The sequence below is a fragment of the Podarcis vaucheri genome (assembly GCF_965113315.1).
Source record: "Podarcis vaucheri genome assembly, chromosome: 13".
Classification (NCBI taxonomy): domain Eukaryota; kingdom Metazoa; phylum Chordata; class Lepidosauria; order Squamata; family Lacertidae; genus Podarcis; species Podarcis vaucheri.
This window is the reverse complement of record NC_138751.1, coordinates 37,878,804-37,902,677: the sequence shown is the minus strand read 5'-3', so window position 1 is coordinate 37,902,677 and position 23,874 is coordinate 37,878,804. Positions and strand designations below refer to the sequence as shown.

General features: G+C 46.4%; 1 protein-coding gene across 5 annotated transcripts in view; it reads right to left on the bottom strand.

Annotated features, from left to right (window-relative positions):
- Positions 1-23,874, bottom strand: part of PLXDC1 (plexin domain containing 1) — a 74,033-nt gene that overhangs the window by 8,401 nt on the left and 41,758 nt on the right. For all 5 annotated transcript variants that reach the window (XM_082194418.1, XM_082194414.1, XM_082194417.1 and 2 more), the window contains 8 exons: positions 21,379-21,448; positions 16,487-16,609; positions 15,666-15,784; positions 14,674-14,773; positions 13,559-13,654; positions 9,522-9,603; positions 4,874-4,934; positions 3,414-3,552 (listed from right to left, as the gene is read on the bottom strand). In XM_082194418.1, coding sequence (XP_082050544.1) covers positions 3,414-3,552; positions 4,874-4,934; positions 9,522-9,603; positions 13,559-13,654; positions 14,674-14,773; positions 15,666-15,784; positions 16,487-16,609; positions 21,379-21,448 — 790 coding nt within the window. The remainder of the gene's footprint in view (positions 1-3,413; positions 3,553-4,873; positions 4,935-9,521; positions 9,604-13,558; positions 13,655-14,673; positions 14,774-15,665; positions 15,785-16,486; positions 16,610-21,378; positions 21,449-23,874) is intronic.

The window sequence follows — 23,874 nt, the reverse complement described above, 5'->3', positions numbered from 1 at the left end:
TTAATGAATGAATGAATGAATAGTTAAAAATTACAAGGGGAACTTTGTTGCTTCCAGATGTGGAAGCATCCATTTAAGAGCATCCAGTGGTTGCTATTCTGCTTTATGCAGGTAGGGAATAGCAACTCTGCTTGCAGACAATTGCAGCCAGGTGTTCACTCACGAAATATAGTGGAGGAGGCTGTGGTGTGTGTCTGTGGGGGGGGGGGAGGGTTAAATAATCCTTTATCCTTTGATGCACTGTGGATCATGATCCCCCACACCAACTTGCAAGGTGGAGGAAGAAACAGATATAAAGGCAATACTATTTGGAAAATGAAGGGTTAACGTGGTCGAGCTGGTTCCTAGAGAGGAGAAAGAACCACAGAGAAAGAAATATTCTGCACATTAATTGCAGATTTGCTGTGTTATGGGTTGCTGAAATGTTAAGCAGCAACAGGACGAAAAGGAAAGGAAGCTGGACAGCTCAGTCGGTAGAGCATGAGATTCTTAATCTCAGAGTCACGCGTTGGGCAAAATATTCCTGCATTGCAGAGGATTGGACTAAATCAGGAGTAGACAACCTAAGGCCCGGGGGCCGGATGTGGCCCAATCGCCTTCTCAATCCGGCCCGCGGACGGTCCGGGAATCAGCATGTTTTTACATGAGTAGAAGGTGTCCTTTTATTTAAAATGCATCTCTGGGTTATTTGTGGGGCATAGGAATTCGTTCATTATTTTTTCCAAAATACAGTCCGGCCCACCACAAGGTCTGAGGGGCAGTGGCTGAAAAAGGTTGCTGACCCCTGGACTAGATAGTTGTTGTGGTCCCTTCCAACTCTATATACCTTTTCACGTACAGAAGTTGACTGGACTGGTGGTTGAATCTTATTTCAATACCAGCAACAGGAAAGAATCCTTCACCACACTTGAGACCAGTTGGCTAGTTACAGGGATGTAGGCCAGGCCATATGATATGCACAGCTCTGTCCTCTCCAACAGAAGGGTATAGCCAGAAGAATCAGGAGAAACAGTCTGGGGGCTACTATCCCAGCATCTGCCGCATGAGGCAGTCATCTCACTCTGTCTAATGGTAGGGCTGGCCCCACACTTAACGTTTTCTTATATCCCTATATAAGGGACGCGGGTGGCGCTGTGGTCTAAGCCACAGAGCCAAGGGCTTGCTGATCAGAAGGTCGGTGGTTCGAATCCCCATGACGGGGTGAGCTCCTGTTGTTCTGTCCCTGCTCCTGCCAACCTAGCAGTTCAAAAGCACGTCAAAGTGCAAGTAGATAAATAGGTACCGCTCCAGCGGGAAGGTAAACGGCGTTTCCGTGCGCTGCTCTGGTTCGCCAGAAGTGGCTTAGTCATGCTGGCCACATGACCTGGAAGCTGTACGCTGGCTCCCTCAGCCAGTAAAGCAAGATGAGCGCCGCAACCCCAGAGTTGATCACGACTGGACCTAATGGTCAGGGGTCCCTTTACCTTTATATCCCTATACCGTGGTACCTCGGGTTAAGTACTTAATTTGTTCCAGAGGTCCGTTCTTAACCTGAAACTGTTCTTAACCTGAAGCACTACTTTAGCTAATGGGGCCTCCTGCTGCCGCCGCGCATCCTGAAGCAAAGTTCTTAACCCGAGGTAATATTTCTGGGTTAGCGGAGTCTGTAACCTGAAGCGTATGTAACCTGAAGCATATGTAACCCAAGGTACCACTGTATGGAATTAGCACTAACTGCATGTTATAAAAGATTAGTATTATTCCGAAGAAGAATACTTTTAAAAAAACCAATCTCTCTCTCTCTCTCTCTCTCTCTCTCTCTCTCTCTCTCTCTCTCTCTCATATGCTTGTGAAGACCGGATTTCTAGCGAGATCATTTGCTCATCCTCTTGTCTGCTTACACAGCTTATTCAGAAAAGCATGAAGTGTTTACTTGGAGAGGTCATTTGAGCAAGGACATAACTCTCTCTCCTGTTTTACCACTGCTCTGCTTCTTTGGAAGGAATGAGTAAGAAAGAAGGAAACATCTTCTCTCCTCTTGTCACTTAACAGCACCCCCTGGAAGAAATTATTTGGGCTCTGCTTTTATAGGCAAGAGGGGAAGGCACAAATGGCATCCAAATAACTAGGATGTCAGCCACATTCATAAATATCATCTCCATTAACTGGTTCCAAGGAGTTGGACTGTAAGGGTAAAAGATAAAAATTGAAAGAAGGCTTCTATGATGTCTTCGCAGCTGGCCTAGATTTATTTCATGTTTCAATTTCACCACCAGAAGAACATTCCTATTATAAACGTACAAGTTTCATCATTTTATCAGTCTCACACCATCATACATACATATGTTATCATCTTTTTCGATAACCTCACGATGCCTTTTCAGAGGGTAAGAGTCCCAGGGAGATTTGAGGCCCAGTAGCATGGTGATGGCTGTTGTGTGTGCATTTGTTTTGTCTCAAACCAAGCTAAGAAATTAACCTCATGCTTTAATACGCTGTTATAAAAATAAAACTATTTCCCTGCCCGGAATCAAAAAGTCAACTGGAAACCATCAGCGTGGCTCTTCCCTCATATTTTATTAGCTCTTTTCAAAGTCAACTCAGTCACAAAAGAATTTTTTCCTCTCCTTCCTTCACTGCTGAAGGGCAACTACTAATGTTCTTTTCTATTTATTTTAATTAGCAGCTTGCGACAGGGACTATTAAACAGCAAAATTGAACTGGTACCTGCTGCTAACCACAGAGGGGAATAGTGGTTTTGATGCTAACCTAGGCATATTATGCACAAGATCCTGGGGAATATGACATAATTTCTCATACTGGAGGAAACTTAATTAGTCTGGGGTGATGTTCTGTTTTACGCAGTCACCATGACACACTGATCTCCACAAGTTAATTTCAAAAACGAAAGGTCTCTGGTCTCTCTCTGGAAGCGATGCCTCCAGCCAACCTAAAATGAGGGCTTGGAGCAAGAAGACCACACTTTTCTATCAGTCTTTTTCCACTCATCCAAATGTTAAATTTAGACATTCAGCGCAATGGGACTTTCAAACTGTGTTTGCACATGTATAGCCAATGCAATTCTAATTCATAACTGTGTGAAAAGCCTAGATCAACTTCTAACTGATTAGTTTAGCTATTACTGCTCACCTCAAGCAAATTTGGTTTTCTCAAGGTGCTGAAAATTAACTAAACTTGTTCATGGATCTGAGAGGATACACAATAATCCACAGCAGGGTTTCCTAAACTTGGTCTCCAGCTGTTTTTCAGACTACAATTCCCATCATCCCTGACCACTGGTCTTGCTAGCTAGGGATGATGGGAATTGTAGTTCAGAAACAGCTGGAGACCCAAGTTTGGGAAACACAGGGGGGGACATCTTCCTGAGGCCTCCCTTTCCCACTCCAACCATAGCAATTGACCCTGGCTGGTACCTTCTGTAGTTAGGCTGTCAACAAAGTGGGAAGAAGAAGTGGTGACGTCTTCTCTGAGTGGTGTGAAGGGACTGTCGCTGGGAGGTGTTGAGTAGTAATGTTCATCGTCTTCAAAGTCAGCACAGGTCTTCTCTTCTAACTAAAACGACAAGCCCGAACCAGTCATTCTGGTGGTGGTGGTGCTTCTTTGTGGATGTAATCTGCCACATGCCATTGACGCAACCATAGCGCATTAGTGGCAGACTTATTTATACTGGCCCCATACGCACATTGTTCAATTTTATTAGTTATTCTGCAATGCTTCCTCAGTGTTGCCACATTACAACACTGCTTTACGGAGGGGTACTCTTGCACAATAGCTCAGCAAAAAGCTCAACAGAAAAACAACAACCAACCCTCGGAATATTTCTGGTCTGAAAAGTTAAGAGGATTTCAGAAGGAGGCTACAGAATGTCCACCAACTCTGTTTTAATCTTAAAAAGAATAATCTTAAACTGATGCAAAGACTGGAGAACCGATCTTAAGAACAGAACCATGAGAAATGGAGAGACACTAAAATGGGCAGATTCACCCATCCCTAGCAGTTGGAATTGCTTGGCTGCCATTTTTTAAAAGTGCATGTCCAAAGTCCGTTTCGGGGGCATAATCCGGCCCGCTAGTCGGTTTAATCCAGCCCCTGTGGCAGTTTACTCCTGGGGTAAAATCCTAAAAAAACCTCAACAACTTTGGTTGGCCCTTTGGTCGCCCCCCACAGCTCTTCACTTCATCAAATCTGGCCCTCTTTGAAAAAAGTTTGGACACCACTAAACACTTATCCATCCAACCATCTCCTTTCCTGTGTTATTTTTTTTGCACTAAGCTTCCTTGCCATAATTTTGCCTGTGCTTTTGTTTTCATTCTTTACTCCCAACACTGTGGACATCGTTGATCCCTCTCTCTCTGCATATGTTCCCATGTGCAAGGGGAGGTATTTCCTAAAAATATTTAGGAATGGTTTGGGGTCAGGTGGGGGGGGGCAAGCTCCCAAAACAACCCAATGAGTACTGAACATGCTCAGCGAGCATGGAATGCTGACGGATTGTTGGCAGGAAAACATGGAAAACTGTGTGGAAGCGGGAACAGAATGTGAGCAGAACAATTTGCTGCAAAATTTTGCAGGCTCCCTTGTGTTCTTTCTTTTCTTTAATCTGCAAACACTTTGGGTTATTATTACGGCTCATGGCCCTGTGTTAATAAGGGCGAATCGACTGAATCTCATTCCACCATTATAATTAATGTTATGGCTATGTAGAAGTGGAATGCAGCCCTTTGGCTGAAAAAAGATTGCCCAGCTAGGACTTTCAGCCTCTTAGGAAATGGGGGTATCAATAGTTTGAAACTCAGAGGTGGGAGACACTGGTTGAGCACGGAGCCAGGGTTGCATACGTTCATACTTTTAAGTACTTTGACTATAACTTTACCTCTTGGTCACAGCCATACTCCAACCACTCTTCACGGTGTCGGTCAAATCCACTGGAACACCTACAGAAAAGAGAAGCGTGTAACCAAGTATGCATCTAACCTACAAATATTGACCCGCTTGGTGACATTTTCACTGCCATGGCTTTCCCAAGGAATAAGTGTGTGTTGTGTGTATTGGGACGATCTGGTATCTTTTTTGCTTCCCTGCACATGTGTTGCTTTAGCAAAAAGTAGAAATGCAGAAGAACTGCACACGATGCAGGAGGAAGACAGACGACCGTGATTTGTTCCCCATGGGAGATTGCAAAATGTTCGATACTTGACAGCTGATGGCCAAAGAATTGATGCTTTTGAATTACGGTGCTGGAGGAGACTCTTGAGAGTCCCATGGACTGCAAGAAGATCAAACCTATCCATTCTGAAGGAAATCAGCCCTGAGTGCTCACTGGAAGGACAGGTCCTGAAGCTGAGGCTCCAATACTTTGGCCACCTCATGAGAAGAGAAGACTCCCTGGAAAAGACCCTGATGTTGGGAAAGATGGAGGGCTCAAGGAGAAGGGGACGACAGAGGGCGAGATGGTTGGTCAGTGTTCTCGAAGCTACCAGCATGAGTTTGACCAAACTGCGGGAGGCAGTGGAAGACAGGAGTGCCTGGCGTGCTCTGGTCCATGGGGTCACAAAGAGTCGGACAAAACTAAACGACTAAACAACAACAACAGGTAAGCCACACCCCACATAACTGATCACATGATGTGGTGCACACACACCATTTTGCGGGGGGCACTCAAATATTTTATGGGGGAGGCAAAGACACACACCCCGGCCCCTAGGAGTTGGCTCCTATGCTAGGAAGTAACCAGGCCTGAGATATGCAAGAATCTTCTCATGCAAAGACATGCACTTATGAAACCTTACCCATTTCACCAGAACTAGAAATACATACAAATTAACTATTTTTCAAGTTAGATGCACCATAGTTCAGTGGTAGAACGTCAGGTTTACATGCAGAAAATCCCAGGTTGAATCTTCAGCATTCCTAGGTAGGCTTTCGAGAGAGTCTATGCCAGTTCGTGTAGAAAGCAGCTTCCTGTGTTTCTATGGGTTAGCAATCAAGGCTTCTTTCAAGTATCCATAAAAATATCGCTTCCTGGAGATATTAAGGAACACAGCCTAGTCCCTTCCTCTAAACAAACACCACCCAGGCTCCTTGGGTTGCTAAAGCATTTTGCGGCTTTTACGGCCTCCTGTTCTCTGTAAGGCGTGCGCTCCCTTCAAAATGCCTACAGAACTAGCAGTAGAAAGCTAGCAATGTGAGCATCTGGCCTCAATTCTGTGTGGGAGGGCTAGGTTATTTTTAAGTATATGGTTTTATAATCGGAATCCCCAGATGGGTGTACTGTACCAGATACACGAACAAGCGAATGTAACAAACAGGGAGACCAAAAGGGCTTTCCCAGAGGAACTGGGCGACTCCATGCCAACACAGCTGGGGCGGAAGACTCTGAAATGTTCCTTCTTGCTGATGGGATTTTCTGTCTCTGCTGGAGAACAGCTTAACCTTACTCTTCAAGAGAGATGGAAAACTCGGGAAACCGCATCCCGTTTGCATCTGCATAGGCTGATTTTGGACTTCAGTACACGGGGTGCACAGTAAGGCAGCGCCCAAAAAATTGCAGCTTGTTGGTTTCCGAACGTTTTGGAAATAGAACGGACTTCCGGAACGGATTCCGTTCGACTTCCAAGGTACAACTGTACTGCAAATCATATTGCAAGTCATCTTGGATATTAAAGACTCAAACTGGGCAGGTTTGAACAATTTGGGGCAATTAAAATGTTAAAAGTTAAATAAACCTTGTGGAGGGAGGAGTGTTAAGGTATAGAGAATTGTACATATGGTTGATTTGAATATGTTATTATTGATTATGTATACCCAATGTATCAGCCGCCTGGGGGTTTTCACTGGTGGTTTTCACTGTTTGTGTTTTGGTTGTTGGTTAAAAATAAATAAAGAAAGAAAATAAAAAATAAAGACTCAAACTGTAAAGACTAGCCACACATCTTGGGCAGCTGGTCACATATCAAATATCGGGGCGCTTTGAGCAGGCTAAGCTGCAGGCAAATGTTGTTGTTTAGTCGTTTAGTCGTGTCCGACTCTTCGTGACCCCATGGACCAGAGCACGCCAGGCACTCCTGTCTTCCACTGCCTCCCACAGTTTGGTCAAACTCATGTTAGTAGCTTCGAGAACACTGTCTAACCATCTCATCCTCTGTCGTCCCCTTCTCCTTGTGCCCTCCACCTTTCCCAACATACTGCAGGCAAATAGGTAAAGGTAAAGGGACCCCTGACCATTAGGTCCAGTCGTGGCCGACTCTGGGGTTGCGGCGTTCATCTCGCTTTATTGGCCGAGGGAGCTGGCGTACAGCTTCCGGGTCATGTGGCCAGCATGACTAAGCCGCTTCTGGCGAACCAGAGCAGTGCATGGAAGCGCCGTTTACCTTCCCGCCGGAGCGGTACCTATTTATCTACTTGCACTGGCGTGCTTTCGAACTGCTAGGTTGGCAGGAGCAGGGACCAAGTAACGGGACCTCACCCCGTCGTGGGGATTTGAACCACCGACTTTCTGATTGGCAAGTCCTAGGCTCTGTGGTTTAACCCACAGCACCACCCGTGTCCTTCTGCAGGAAAATAGCAAACTGCAAATATGACATGAAGGCAGGCAACAACATCGACCCCGCCATGTAGGAATCCCTCTGCAGACAACCGCAGTGCCTGGAGACAGACAGACAGACTTACAGACCATGCATCCACAGCGGTGACCAGAGGAGAAATGACAAGCACAGAGAGAAGCAACAACATGGTGCGTCTGCAGCAGCACAACGGGACACCTTCACCTGACCCAGCTGTAACAAAACATGTCTCTACAGCCACAGCAGGTGCCCGACAGTTTGACTTCACCCCCAAAGGCACACCTCTCCACTGTCTCCTGAGACAGATGTGTGCCAGCTAAGATCCTCCCAAGTCGGTGGTGAGGAACAAGCTATACATTCACAGTAGCATGATGCTTTACCACCTTAGTGCATATGCAGAATTCTCAAATACTGTTCATTTATAATGACACAGAAGTTTCCCACAAGGAATCAAAGTAAAGCAAAAGCTAAAACTTCATTTAAATAAAGCAAAGCCATCCTCCATCCCAGTCGAACTACCTTTCTTCGCATCTGGTTACAACACTGGTTCTGGGCACTGTGAGCAGGAGTGGATTAACTCCCCATTTCTCATGGCACTTCCCACAAAGTCTGCCTGTTGTTTGCTCTGCAAACAGGACACCCCATGCAGCTAAGACACAAAGCCACTAGAATTCTCCTTCTCCTTCTTTATTAAATTTATATACCGCTCTATACCCGGGGGTCTCAGGGTGGTTCACAGAATAAAATCAAGATATAAAACCACAGAATACCTAATAAAAACAAAAACAACAGCCCAATACCACCCCCCACACCAAAAACACAATTTAAAAGGGCATAGGATGTACATCAGATAACCAAACACCTGGTTGGAAAGGAATGTTTTGCCTGGTGCCTAAAGGTGTGTAATGAAGGCGCCAGGTAAACTTCCCTGAGGAGAGCATTCCACAGACTGGGAGCCACTGCAGAGAAGGCCCCGTTCTTGTGTTGCCACCCTCCGGACCTCTCAAGGAGAAGGTACATGAAGAAGGGCCTCAGAAGATGATCTCAGGGTCCGGGTAGGTTCATATGGAAATAATAATAATAATAGTAATAATAATAATAATTTATTATTTGTACCCCGCCCATCTGGCTGGGTTTCCCCAGCCACTCTGGGCGGCTTCCATAGAAACAAAAAATACAGTAAAATATCACAGATTAAAAACTTCCCTGAACAGGGCTGCCTTAAGATGTCTTCTAAATGTCAGGTAGTTATTTATCGCTTTGACATCTGATGGGAGGGCGTTCCACAGGGCGGGCGCCACTACCAAGAAGGCCCTCTGCCTGGTTCCCTGTAGCTTTGCTTCTCGCAGTGAGGGAACCGCCAGAAGGCCCTCGGCGCTGGACCTCAGCGTCCGGGCAGAACGATGGGGGTGGAGACGCTCCTTCAGGTATACTGGGCCGAGGCCGTTTAGGGCCGTTTAGGAAAGAGGTGGTCCTTGAGGTATCACGGTCCTGAGCAGTTTAAGGCTTTACAGGTCAAAAACAGCACTTTGATTTGGGCCCGGAATCTAATTGGTAGCCAGTGCATACTTTCCTAAACTTGCTTTCGAAAAAGCTTGTTACTGAACTGCCCTCCCCACGGAATTTTTTTTGCTACATCGTTATTCTGTCATAGCCCTACATAAGTGTGGTGCAGGGCAATCAAGGCAGGACTTTGGGGCAGAAATACAAACCGGCCGCTCAGTCGAATGAGTACATGGGTTCCCATAGGGATGCCTTGCCACATTTTGAAGTAAGGGACATTGCCATCTAAAGGGGGAGTATCCTTCTTCCCACCCCCCACCCCGAGATCATTAACTCCCAGGGTCTAAAATTACCTAGCTGCACCATAAATGCACCATAAATAGGACAAGTCTAGAGGGAGCTAATTTGGCTCTCGAGGTGCGAATGTTCATCCCTTTCCACATTTGTGCGCCTTACCTCTGCAGGACATGACACCAGCTACAGTTGAAGGTTAGGTCAGATGTCGTGCAAACTTCACAGCTCTGGTGCTGGAGGCAAGCTGCAAAGGGAAAGAGGAAAAGAATCAGAGCTCCAAAACTTGCTTTCCAAAATGAGAGGAGCCAACACAGAGGCCAGCCTGGAAGATGAGCTTTCTGAGTGTTGGATGGCTGGCGACCTGGGAGCAAAAAAGGTAAAGGGACCCCTGACCATTAGGTCCAGTTGTGGCCGACTCTGGGGTTGTGGCGCTCATCTCGCTTTACTGGCCGAGGGAGCCGGCGTACAGCTTCTGGGTCATGTGGCCAACATAACTAAGCCGCTTCTGGCGAACCAGAGCAGTGCATGGAAGCGCCGTTTACCTTCCCGCCGGAGCGGTACCTATTTATCTACTTGCACTGGCGTGCTTTCGAACTGCTAGGTTGGCAGAAGCAGGGACCGAGCAACGGGAGCTCCCCCCGTTGCAGGGATTCGAACCGCGACCTTCTGATTGGCAAGTCCTAGGCTCTGTGGTTTGATCCACAGCGTCAGCCACGTCGGCTACATGGGAGACCAGGGTTCAAATTCCCACTCAGCCACAAATCTGACTGAGTGACTTTGGGCCAGTGACTGTCTCTCAGCCTAACCCACCACACAGGGTTGTTGTGAAGGATTAAATGAGGAGGGGGGATAATTATGTCTGGCACTTTGAGCTCCTGGGGTGGGGTGGGGGAGCTGGCATATAATGTGCAACAAATAAAGTTAGTGCATGCAATTTTTATGCAAATCCGCCCCTCTTTTTTTGGTGCTAAGTGGCCACTCTGTGCCGAAACCTCTTCCCTTGACTGCTGAGAAAGTTTGTGTGTTAATCTGAAACCATTTTCCTCACCCCACCCTGCAAATCTGACCCTACTCTCAAGGTCTTGGCCAGGGACACCCTCCCAGAATTCAAGAGAAATGAGGGAAAGCTGAGATGTTTCCCAACTTAAAAGTAAAAAAACCTTTTGTTCCTCTTTTCTTGGAACAAACTGGTACAGAGCAATCTCTCAGAGTCGCGGCAAAAAGCTGGAAGCACTTGTGATTCTATTCATAACAGCAAAACGGGAGTGTGGGGGATGTATCCCAATCTCCTTCCATTGTGTTGGCAGCGGATTTTAACTAGCCTTTTTCCCTCAGGGAGAAGCATTCGGCATGTCACCGCAGAAAATAGTTTCACGCTGATTTCATCGATCACCCCTCGCTTGTGGTTGGATCCGAAATTTTCCGGCAAGTGTCTCAACATGACTTCCATTCCGCCTCACCTCTTAAGGCCAAACTGGGAGTTCGCAGGGAAGGCATGGACAGCTTAGCGGTGCCATCAAGGCAGGATTTGGGGGGCAGAGATCTAGGGCTCCGCTCAGCGTAATGCGCAGGAGGGGTCCCAAATGTAGTAGGGCTGTTGGCTTTTAACACATTTTTTTTTAAAAAACTTTTTTTTTATTCAAGATTAAAACAAAACATATTATCCAGAAACATATCATCCTTATTCCCCACCCCAAATTTTTCCTCCCTAACACAACCCCCCCACCCCCCAGCTTCCCTCAGTTCCATCTCTGATTTCTCTAAGAATACTGTTTTCTGCATGTTACACAGTCATATAGATCCTCAAACTATTTAGCTGATTATCATCCATAAAAAGTTTGTGAATGTTTATTCAAAGCCAGCCAAGGAGTCCAGTTCGCTTTGTTGCGTCTTCAAATACTTTGTAAAGGGTTCCCATTCATCTCTGAAGTCACAGTTATCCTTGTCCTGTAGCTTATATGTCAATTTTGCCAGTTCTGTGGCTTTTAACACATTTTGACATGATGCGCCTTGCCATCTAAAGCACACTGCCACCTACAAATACCTAGCGGCCCCACTGCAACAACTTTTTGTTTTATGTATATGAAAAAATCTGGTTTTTGTGTGGTTATTATGGAGGTGGCGAGAAAGAAGTATACCGTCTAAAGCAGGCACCCCCAACTTGCGGCCCTCCAGACGTATTGGCCTACAACTCCCATGGTCAGGGATGATGGGAATTGTAGTCCAAAACATCTGGAGGGCCAAAGGTTGTGGGTGCCTAGTTTAGAGCTCTCTGGACGTAAGGTGGGGTATGAAATGCAACATGTAGGAAAATTGTTTCCCCCGTTTCATTTTTAATAGTTACAAGTTTACATATCCACACTTTGTTTGTTTTTTTAATATTTCAGGGTCAGCAGTACTCCCTGCCACTAGAGCTCATTAGGACTTTTTTCTCCTTTGGAATACCTTTAACACTTCCTCACAGTAGTAGTAGTATAGGCTACTTAAACATTGTCAAAAGGAAGGAAGGAAGGAAATTGAAGTACATATCTCCATGAAAATTTGCATATGCATATTATAGGTTTATGTGCAAATTTACAGTTAGAGACTCTAATTTAAATCAGGGTGGGGCAAGAGTTAAAAGCAGGTGTACCAGCCAATAATAATTATTTTTTACCCTTGTACAGGAGACTAGTTTCTACGCACAGAGCTCTCTGCCTTGCAACCTGGCAACCGGAGAGTCATTATCCAATACGCAATTCCAGCTGGGTGAAAAGACCTGAAATGTGAAGCGGGGCCGGTGAAGCATGTGCCCTGAAAGAGAGATCTGAGGGCCACAGAGAGGCCTGGGGGCCACATCCGTGCCATAGACTCTTTTCATCTGATTTTTGGTCCTCATTCCAAATGGGTCATAAAAGACTTGTGTGTGTGTTTTTAACACAACAACGGGTTATTTTCTTCTCCCCCCCTTTTTTACACCATTTCAGAGCGCTTATTTATAGCCTGTGCTGCAGCAGACTGAGCCTGCTGTTTGGGTTGTCATAAAACACCCAACAGATATGGCTTAAGCGCATAACCTTGGCATTTCCCGGACAGGTTTATCCTCCGCTGGGTATTTATGGAGGCAAGAAGGTTTTTGTTTCCCCTGGCATTGTCCTCCTGGGCTAAATGCTATCTCTTTAACCATCCCCTTTGTAATGCATCTCAAGGAGTGGAAGGTACAGAACGTGCTGCTGCGAAGAGTGCTTAGTGGATTATTATTATCATTATTTCCCCTTCTTATTTTTTCATTTCATTTTTCATTCTACCCCTTCTTCATCACAAACGGGGTTACAATAAACCAAGTCCATGAAAAGCCATTGAAATGTTAGAGAATGTGTCCTTTTAAAAAAAATTAATACTGTCATACCTCAGGTTGAATGAGCTGGCGTTTGTCCACAGACAGCTTTCTGGGCCATGGAGCCAGCATGACTAAACCGCTTCTGGCGCAACAGAACACCATGATAGAAACCACAGCGCACTGAAACGCCATTTACCTTCCCGCCACAGTGGTACCTGTTTATCTACTTGCACTGGCATGCTTTCGAACTGCTAGGTTGGCAGGAGCTGGGACAGAGCAACAGGAGTTCACCCTGTTGCGGGGATTTGAACCGCCGACCTTCCGATCGGCAAGCCCAAGAGGCTCAGCGGTTTAGACCACAGTGCCACCCGTGTCCCTGAACACCTGGACAGCTGCGTCCACTCAGTGCAGCGGTCTGAGTCAGTATGGAGCATCTCCTTCCCTTTCTGTGTCCATGTAGCTCAGCATGGTCTCCTTTGATGGAGAGCAGATTTTTTAAATAAAAAATCCTCCAATGTGGCTGCAAGCCACAACACTAATGTAATGTGGAGTTAGGCCGCAAGACTTCAGCAGGGAGGAGAATCTATGCACACATTTCCAGCGTCTCCCTCAAATTCAAGGCTTTCTGCCTTACTCAGCTATGGCTGCAAGTGGGGAAGTGGGAGAAGGCAAGAGCAAACAAACTGAGGGATGCCCTTAGTCACAAAGAAGGAATATGAACAGCTCCCTTCCCTCCAAAACCCCCTGCTAAATGCATCTTCGTATTGTCATCTTTACGTCCAGGAAGGCTTTTCTCACACACATCCTTATCTAACTCATGACAACAGTGCTTGAGACTCCGTGTGCTAGAGGCATGCTTCATAATGTGCTTCCGACTCACTGGGCAAGGGCACAAACTCCACAGCCGAGGCGCTAGTGATCTTGCTGGTGTCCAGCTCCACTCGGTGATATTCGTAGATGGTCCGACGGTGAGCTTCTGCAAAAAAGACAAAGATGGGGTATTCAATTAAAGCCGGTCTCTGCCCTCTGTCTTGTGGGGCGCAGTCTCATATTGCAGTCATGCAGATCTCTGCACAGTTGGTGAAGCTCGTGAGCAATTTTGGAGCACCTCTGGCATTTTAGGAGCTGGGAGAAAGCTTTTTGGCCCCCAACTCCCAATATAGCGGGAGATCCCTGGACAATGTAGAATCCAGCTCCTCCCTTCTTTGGGTATTTACCGTATTTTTCGCTCCATAAGACACACTTTTTTCTTCCTAAAAAGTAAGGGGAAATGTCTGTGTGTCTTATGGAGTGAATGTGTGGTCCCTGGAGCCGAATTGTTCATGGCTACAGCCTGCACCCAAAAAATCATGCACCCAGTGTTGCGTGGAGCCGCAATGGCGCAAAAACATGGTTACAAAGCACGGATCCACATGGATCCTCAGGATTTTTGCATTGGGCTACCTCAAACTCACTGCCTGTGGCCACAGCATGAACCACAAAAATCATACATCCACTGTTTCGTTCAGAATATATTTTTCCCTCCTCTAAAAACTAGATGCATCTTATGGGCGGGTGCATCTTTTGGAGTGAAAAATATGGCATTTACTTGGCCAATAACTAGTTGAGCTCTCTTCTTTGGAATGCATATTCCCTTTTGCTTACTGCACAAGGGGTAGGAGAATATGGCTGGAGGTTGTTGGCTTATGGTGGTAGGCATGTCACTCAGCCCTGGCACTGTCTGTCTAAGATAGGAACCCACCAGAAGAACCTCAGAGGAACCTCAGATGAGCCCTGCTGGAGGAGAGCAAGGATCTATCTAGTCAAGCATCCTCTTCTCCACAGTGGCCAATGATGCCTATGGGAAGCCCGCAAGCAGAACAGGAGGACAATAGCTATCACCCTCTGCGACTCTTCAGCAACTGGTCCTCTGGACTTGGAGCTCTCCAACCAATAAGTCTACCTGTCTAGGGATCCACTCCCATCCTTCTCCTCTTCCAAATAGCCCAGACTCACCAGGCACGCCAGGGGAGGAGTTACGGATCATGAAAGCGTCTGAGAGTCCAGCTTTGACGGGATGTTGTGTAGAACTAATCTCCAGGACAGACATGGGGATCTGGAGCCAGGAAAGGGGGAAGAAGGCTTAGAAAATCCCATCCATGGAGTTAAAGAAAGGTAATTCTACACCCACTCTTGGAGTGTCTCTCCTCCTAAATGGCTAAGACTTTGATGAACTTCTTAGCAGAGGAAACTCTGCCTTTTAGTTCTGTACTGTCATGGGTAGGCAAACTAAGGCCCGGGGGCCGGATCCAGCCCAATCACCTTCTAAATCTGGTCCATGGACGGTCCAGGAATCAGCATGTTTTTACATGAGTAGAATGTGTACTTTTATTTAAAATGCATCTCTGGGTTATTTGTGGGGCATAGGAATTAATTCTCCCCCAGCTTCAAAATATAGTCCAGCCCCCCACAAGGTCTGAGAGACAGTGGACCGGCCCCCTGCTGAAAAAGTTTGCTGACCCCAGACCTATATTTTATCTTTTAACCAAAAGATAAAAGAACATTCACTGACTAGAAGTGCTCAACTTGCAATGGCAAAAAAGAGAGAACAAATTCTATCCCACCCTACTAAAAGATGAACACCAATACAGGCTAGGGCATCTTCAAACCATATTATTCCAATAAAGAGCCAAATGCCTGGGTGAAGAGGAACACGTTTACTTAGTTCCCAATGATGGTTCTAGGCACATCACTCTGGGAAGAGCATTCTACAACCAGGAGCCACCACCCATAAGGCCTATATTCATATGGCCGCCACCACCCCACACCTCCCAGGAGGGGCAGGGACAGACACACACACACAAAGAAGGGCCTCAGATAATGAGCCTGGTTTAGGTAGATTCATGCAAGGAGAGGCGGTCTCTAAGGTATTGGTGTCTCAAGCTGCCTACGGTGTTATAGGACAAAACCAGCACTTTGAATTGAGCCCAGAAACTAACTCCCCTCACCTCTTTGTAGCCAAAGACTATTCTGCCATCACTGTGCAAAGCTGCCTGGAAGTCAAAAGAGCCTCTGTCTTCTTTTCCTTCCAGGTACACTTGGTCCCACTGAACCACAAAGACTGTCCCTGAAGAGGAAGAAGAGCAGGAGAAGGGGTGAGAATATGAGAAGGCCATTGGTTTACCCTAACAGCTGGCATGGGGGCTAGGAACTTGAAACTTCTGCTATCATTCACAGATTCAAGGAAGGAACTCATAAGCCAACTAGCCACGCTCTCCGCTAAGAACAAGGCAGGGCCACCCACTTGCCCATAGATTAGCCCAACTCAGACTTTCCCATCTTGGTGCCTTGTGGACATTGCTGAACTACAATTCCCATCATCCCTGAACAGTACCCTGAACAGTCTAGGGCTAATGGGAGTTATCAATATCATAAGTGTGAAATAAAGGCAAATTGAGTTGGTACTATAGTCAGAGGCGCCAGCTTCTCAACATGGTTGAGGAGGCTTGACACAACATTCTGACATCACGTATGCGAAGTCGTAAGGAGTCAGGGGGCGGAGCTGAATATTGATAGGACCTGGTCCCCTAAAGGGGGGGGGGCTCCAAAGTCCCTTAGCCCCCAGGAGCTGGCTCCTATAACGATAGTCCAGCTATACCTCTCGATTGCAAAACAAACAGACCTGTGCGAAAAGCACCTAAGCAGAGAATTTTGGGTTTTCACATTTTCCTTTGCAAAGTAAAGGCTGGTTCTAGTGTTAAACAAAACGGGAGATACTAAGCGCTCCCAATGATTTTTTCCCCCAAGTCTGCATGTGAAGAGGACTCACCGTTGTCAAAGTATTTGACGGTGGAATTTCGAGAGTAGCTGGGATTGAAGTTTGCCATGAGAGGAGCAACATATTGCGTGGCTGTCAGCATCCGATGAATGACGTCCCCCATGAAGATGAAGCCTGGCAAAGAGACCAAGGGGAGGGGGAGGGAGCCAAGCTATTTTATGTCACCATCTACAATCCTGTTGCCTTCTTCCCCAGAGACTCCTAGGAACCCCAGGGTCACTTTCCAGAGAGCCAGAGTGCTGCCGTGACACCAGTGGAAGCAGATTCAGAACTGCAGGGGCTCTTCAGGATAGCCACAGCCACACACCCTCACAGCCGCAACCCCTCCTAAGAGTACACAACCTTCTAAGCTTCTACAATAATCTTACAGTTATACAATAATAATAATTAGGGATGTGTTGCAACAATCAGTGCATATCTCCATGTCCTGCCTTTCAGCTAGGTCTACTATTTTCTGTACACATACATGGGCAAATGATTTGGAGAGTGGCAATAACTTCTTTCAGAGTGACTTCAGTTGAAAAAAAGAAAAGAAAAAATTAACTGGTTTTTCAAACAAATACAAATACAATAACCATTAAACACTTATCCTGCAGTACAGCTAATGATGTTTGCTTTATCCATTGTCTCTAGACCTACACTTACACATCTGACATTCAAACATATTACTTAACGTAACCCCTCCCCTGAGAATATTGAATGGTTGGTATAGCAAGGTCTGATCACTGCAGATGGTGACAGCGGTCATGAAATTAAAAGACGCCTGCTTCTTGGGAGAAAAGCAATGACAAACCTAGACAGCATCTTAAAAAGGAGAGACATCACCTTGCCAACAAAGGTCTGTATAGTTAAAGCTATGGTTTTCCCAGTAGTGATGTATGGAAATGAGAGCTGGACCATAAAGAAGGCTGCTTGCCAAAGAATTGATGCTTTTGAATTATGGTGCTGGAGGAGACTCTTGAGAGTCCCATGGACTGCAAGAAGATCAAACCTAGCCATTCTTAAGGAAATCAGCCCTGAGTGCTCACTGGAAGGACAGATCCTAAAGCTGAGACTCCAATACTTTGGCCAACTCATGAGAAGAGAAGACTCCCTGGAAAAGACCCTGATGTTGGGAAAGATTAAGGGCACAAGGAGAAGGGGATGACAGAGGACGAGATGGTTGGACAGTGTTCTCGAAGCTACGAACATAAGTTTGACCGAGCTGTGGGAGGCAGTGGAAGACAGGAGTGCCTGGTGTGCTCTGGTCCATGGGGTCACGAAGTGTCGGCCACGACTGAATGACTAAACAACAATATAACAAGGTCTACCTTTTTTTGGAAGGTGTCTCTGTTTGCTGTGCCTTTAATTGCCCTCCTGTGTCTGGTGTGATGCCCAGACGTTGCTGCATCCCATATATTCTTTTTCCATATGTTCAGGGGCAGTAACTTGTGCTTCCCCGGAAGTTTCATTGCACACCATTCCGTGGAAACAGATGCACCTTGCGGCGTTTTTGTATTCCTAAAGGCTTAGCATGCAGAACCACTCCTCCTCAATGCTCTGTGGGCAAAAAGATTCCTGCATCGCGGAGAGTTGGACTAGATGACCCTTGTGGTCCCTTCCAGCTCGGCAATTCTATGATTCCCATGCGTTTTCTCCAGAGCGACCCTAGGAGCCAATCCTCAGTGGCTGACTCATCTCCTGATTGCCTCCAATGGGCACAAAGGGGGAAAAGACTTATTCTCAGCGGCTAAAAAGGCTCCCCTTTCATACTGCTGATTGGATGGCTCTAGGGCAGTGGAGACGGGAACCCTGCGCCGGACGGGTGCAGACACACATCTCAGGACCACTCTATTAGACTGGTCTCAACTAGGGCCAGGGCCTTTTCAGTACTGGCCCTGACTTGGTGGAACACTCTGTCACAAGAGACCAGGGCCTTGCGGGACTTGACATCTTTCCGCCGGGCCTGCAGGACAGAGCTGTTCTGCCTGGTCTTTGGTTTGGTTCAGTCTGACCCTTATGTTTCCCTCCCCTTATGGTCTTGATTTATCAGCTACTTTTAAAATGAGGCTGCATTTTAAATTGCATTTTAACCTGTATTTTAAATTGGTCCCCCCCCCCATTATGTTTTTTACTGTGATTTTATTGGTGTTAGCTGCCCTGAGCCCGGCTCTGGCCGGGGAGGGCGGGGTATGAATATTATTATTGTTAGAATCATAGAATCATAGAGTTGGAAGAGACCACAAGGGCCATCGAGTCCAGCCCCCTGCCAAGCAGGAAACACCATCAGAGCACTCCTGACATATGGTTGTCAAGCCTCTGCTTAAAGACCTCCAAAGTAGGAGACTCCACCACACTCCTTGGCAGCAAATTCCACTGTCGAACAGCTCTTACTGTCAGGAAGTTCTTCCTAATGTTTAGGTGGAATCTTCTTTCTTGTAGTTTGGATCCATTGCTCCGTGTCCGCTTCTCTGGAGCAGCAGAAAACAACCTTTCTCCCTCCTCTATGTGACATCCTTTTATATATTTGAACATGGCTATCATATCACCCCTTAACCTCCTCTTCTTCAGGCTAAACATGCCCAGCTCCCTTAGCCGTTCCTCATAAGGCATCGTTTCCAGGCCTTTGACCATTTTGGTTGCCCTCCTCTGTTGTTGTTGTTCAATCCCACTCAGTTATGAAGCTCGCTAGGCCAGTCGCCATCTCTCAGCCTAACCTCCCTCACAGGGTCGTTGTGGAGAGCGAGGGGAGAGGAACATGCGTCCCCTTTCGCATGCCGAAGAGGACGGGCAGGTTAAACACGCAATGCAACAAATAAATAAAACCCACTTTGCTAGCCACAAACCAAAGGCATCATTGCTCTGGTGGGAGAAGGGGAGGGGAGGTGGGTTTTGCTTCAGCGGCATCGTGGAGACATAAAATCATCAAGCCTTGCTCAGCTACGAGGCAAACCTTTCAAGGCTCGCTGCTGTGCCGAAAACCTACAGACTGCAGGATTTCAGAGCAGAGGGGGCAAGCCATTCCGGTCCTCAGAGCTAGGCTAGCAGCACAGCTGCTGCCAGCTGGGCGGCGGAGGTGACGGCAAGGAAGGTGGAGAAACGAGAAGTTCCAGTAAACACCACAGATAGATTCCAGATGTCGCCACAAGTGGGAGCGCAGGAGGTCCACAGAGGTCAGGAGGGGCAGAAGGATGGGTTGAGGCAGAAAGGTTTTCAGAAGAAGCAATGGGGGTTGTGACTCACGCTTGCTCTGTGATCTGCCTGGTCTCGTGAACACAGAAACGTACGGAGCTGAAGCTATCTTATACCAAATCAAACAATTGGTCAATCTAGCTCAGTATTATTTACACTCTCCAAAAGAGAACATTCCCCGCCGTTCCTGGAAATGTTGGAGACTGAAACTGTGACCTTCTGTGTGTGTAAAGCAAGTGCTCTTCTGCTTGACTGTGGGCAGCCCACGAAGTGACTTGGACATCAGGGATGCCCTCTGGCCGCCATTTGCCTGCCTTCTCTTTCAGCCCCTCATTCCAGAGCTTCTTGAAGCATCTCAGAATCATGGAATTGTAGATCTGGAAGGGACCACGAGGGTCATCTAGTACAACCCCTTAGTATGCAGGAATCTTTCACTCAAAATTGGGGCTCAAACCTACAATCCTGAGATGAAGAGCCCTGTGTTCTATTGGCTGCGCTTGGTAGTAGGGCGGTCACTTTTGCATTGTGAGTGAGGAGCTGGGCATACAGAACTTGCACACAATTTGCATGTGCTATTTTTTATGAATAGATGTGTTATGTACTGAGTTGAATAGGATCCAAATGCAGCAGTCTGATTGGTCCTAGAACAATAGGATTCAGAATGCAGCAGTCTGATGGGTCCTAGAACAATGCAGCAGTATGATTGGTCGCGGCAGCCACCCAATCCAGCTCCAGGTGGAAGTGAATCCGCAACCTGATTGGCCTACAGGAGAATCCAGGAATTAGCCAATCATGTGCAGCCCATTGTGTGAATAATGTATATAAAGCAGATATTTTGGGGGAACTTTCATTCCTCACTACTATGAGCTGAATAAAGAGCATGAAATCCACACTTGACTCCGAGTATATTTCAAGATGCAAGAGCAGAAATTATTGCTATGGTTTAAATAGAAATAAAGTCACATCTCTCCGTAGAATGTGACCAGGTGACCTGGGTGCCCACTAAGTCTGTTGTCCAGGTTGCTGGTGAGCAACATTAAGGCCCCTCCTGCCCTCCTTTCTCATGGTTCTTTATCTCTAAGCTGGACTTGGACTGGCCAGCTTTTCAAATAGAGGGCTGTCCTTGGGGAAAAATAGGACACACAGACACCCTACTTGGAAGGAGGGAGAGGATACGAATGAGAATAATTTCTGGTAATTATCAATTTGCTTTCCTTCTAGGCCAGGAGAGTGGAGCCTTCCAGCTGCTGTTGGACTCCACCTCCCATCAGCCCCAAACACCATAGACCAGTGACTAGGGATGATGGGAGTTGTAGTCTGGAGGGTCACAGGTTCCCCAATGATGTTATGTGGAAAATCCAGGCCAGGGCACATGAGTAAGAGAAATAAATTATCGTATTGCCGGTTCACTTCAGAGTCCCCCTCAATCAACGCTTTCCCCCCATTTCAGGAAGCAGAAATATAGAGCCTAGTCTTGCTGGAAAGGCAACAGTGAGATTGGCCGGAGTGGGGCAAAACTAGGCCCACACTTCCCACCCAAAGTGGCTGCAGTCCAAGCACTTAGGGTAAAGGAATAGGGATATCACAAAGGACGTTGCCATGTTGCTTCTAGTACCTTTGCTACAGGCACTCCTCACCCCCCTCAGTATTCTGAAAATCTTTGCAAAAAACCAACATCCCTTAAACCCAATGTGGTACCCAGTGAAGCTCACCTCCGGTTGCTATGGTGACTTGCCGCAGGTAATGCCCATAGAAGGGGAAGTCAAATGATAGGACGACTCTCTGTAGGAGGATAGATGGGAATAACAGCGTTAAGACAGGAGGCTTGTTGGGTGATATGTTGAGCATGTTCACGACCCCAAATTTCCACAGGGTTCAAGATCAAATGGAGGAACTTGTAAGCGTACAAATATAGGCTTGAGCATTAAGGAATGGTGGGGACGGAATCCAGATTCTGTGCCAAGGAAAGCCAGTAATTAAACTAAATGCTTGCAAATTAAGCAGATGTGCATGTATTTACCTACTGGCATAATTTATTCTGTTTCTGCTCGTCACAGAGAGGGGCAAGGAGCTTTGCAAAATATGGGGGTTGCACCCCATCCCCTCCTCTGGCTTCTGAGAATTTGTCGAAAACTGCAGGTATATTTTCCAGCCCATCTTTGCTGCCATTTATTATGTATATAAAACGAGGCTGAGATTCTTAAGGTGCTGAATCCTACTACACTTGTGTGAGGCTTTACTGGAAGTACAGCTCACATTCCTGGGGTACAGATTTCGTTGGTGGAGGGCAAGATGTTGGCCAAATGGGCTCCCCTTCTCAAGATGAAACCCTTGATGGAGGAGTGCAACCCTTGTGTGAATTCATTCATGCAAATAATAACTGATACAACAAATTCATAAAACTATTCCCCCTAACTTGCAACACTTTATTCTCCATGTATTCCCCTATAATAAAAAGGCTCTATTGTTATGTGAAGTCTCCACCTCCCTCCCCTTGGAAGTTCATTTAATTTTCAGGTTTCACTCAAAATATTGGAGAAAATATGATCCATTTGGGTGGAGGGGGAAAGGACAGCACAGCCAAGATATTGGTGTAGGTCTGTGTTTATGTAAATGTCCCAGACAAAAAACACATGGTGTTAACTCATACAATACCTGCACAACATATGCTAACGCTACAGTGAAGATAAGCAATCTTTCTGTATTTTTCTTTTCTTTTCAGTACCTCTCTGGGATGTGAAGGTATTTTGTTAATTAACCTTTCAGTTAAGGTTTATGTCCACGCTACGTTGTAGTAATACAATTTGTATCGGATTATTATGGTTCCTCTACTTCTATCGCATTTTAGACTGTTTTCAGTAAACTGCTTTGAGCACAAATGTATTTGTAGGAAATGTGGTAATTAAATAAACTGGCTATGACTGTGACTAAGAGTTTATGAGTTTAGAAAAATCAATGGCCAAGGCCTTAGAATTCTGTGAGATGCCTGCACAGAGAAGAATAGGCTGACAACACAATTGCTGATTTATGTTGCTGCTGCAGTTATAAGATAAGCAGATGTTTTAGTATTGATTTGCTGGTCACACCTTGTAGGAGCTCAGGAATGGCTAGTTAGCAGCATAGTGCTAAACCATGGTTTGTTCAAGTTGTTTATTTAACAAACCATGAGTTAATCACAAGTTGTCCTACAGGCAATCAAAGAAACCATGGCTTGTTTCCAACATGTTACTTTGTTTTCCAGCTCCTCCTCCCTTGTGCTTTTGTAGTTCGACGAGTGTCATCATCAAACAAACCATGGTTAGGAAAGGGTGCTGGTTTTACACGTAATACTACGCCATGATTAAAACTAACCAAAGCTCATAAACCAACAACAAATCACACTTAAACTTCCAGTCAGGTCTCACACCTGCTAAACCATAGCTTAACAAACCATAGTTTAGTGTTTTGTGTTATGTGCAGAAATACCTGCTTCTCCCTACACTGATACAGCAGTTAAAATAAGGAGATGTTGGCATTTCAGTCCTCAATTTTTTTTAAACATAGGTAGAGAGAAGCCAAAATATGACAAGATGAAATGTTTTCTAGTCAGCTTTCCCCTGCACCGTAAAATTTTATCTATTTTCTATCAGAAAGTACTGTTTTTGGGGGACAGGAGGCGGGCAGGTGTGGAGGATTCCCTGGTCCTGAATGGGGTAACTGTGCCCCTGAAGGACCAGGTGCGCAGCCTGGGAGTCATTTTGGACTCACAGCTGTCCATGGAGGCACAGGTCAAATCTGTGTCCAGGGCAGCTGTTTACCAGCTCCATCTGGTACGCAGGCTGAGACCCTACCTGCCTGCGGACTGTCTCGCCAGAGTGGTGCATGCTCTGGTTATCTCCCGCTTGGACTACTGCAATGCACTCTACGTGGGGCTACCTTTGAAGGTGACTCGGAAACTACAACTAATCCAGAATGCGGCAGCTAGACTGGTGACTGGGGGTGGCCGCCAAGACCAATGCGGCAGCTAGACTGGTGACTGGGGGTGGCCGCCAAGACCATATAACACCGGTCTTGAAAGACCTGCACTGGCTCCCAGTACGTTTCCGAGCACAATTCAAAGTGCTGGTGTTGACCTTTCAAGCCCTAAACGGCCTCGGCCCAGTATACCTGAAGGAGTGCCTCCACCCCCATCATTCTGCCCGGACGCTGAGGTCCAGCGCCGAGGGCCT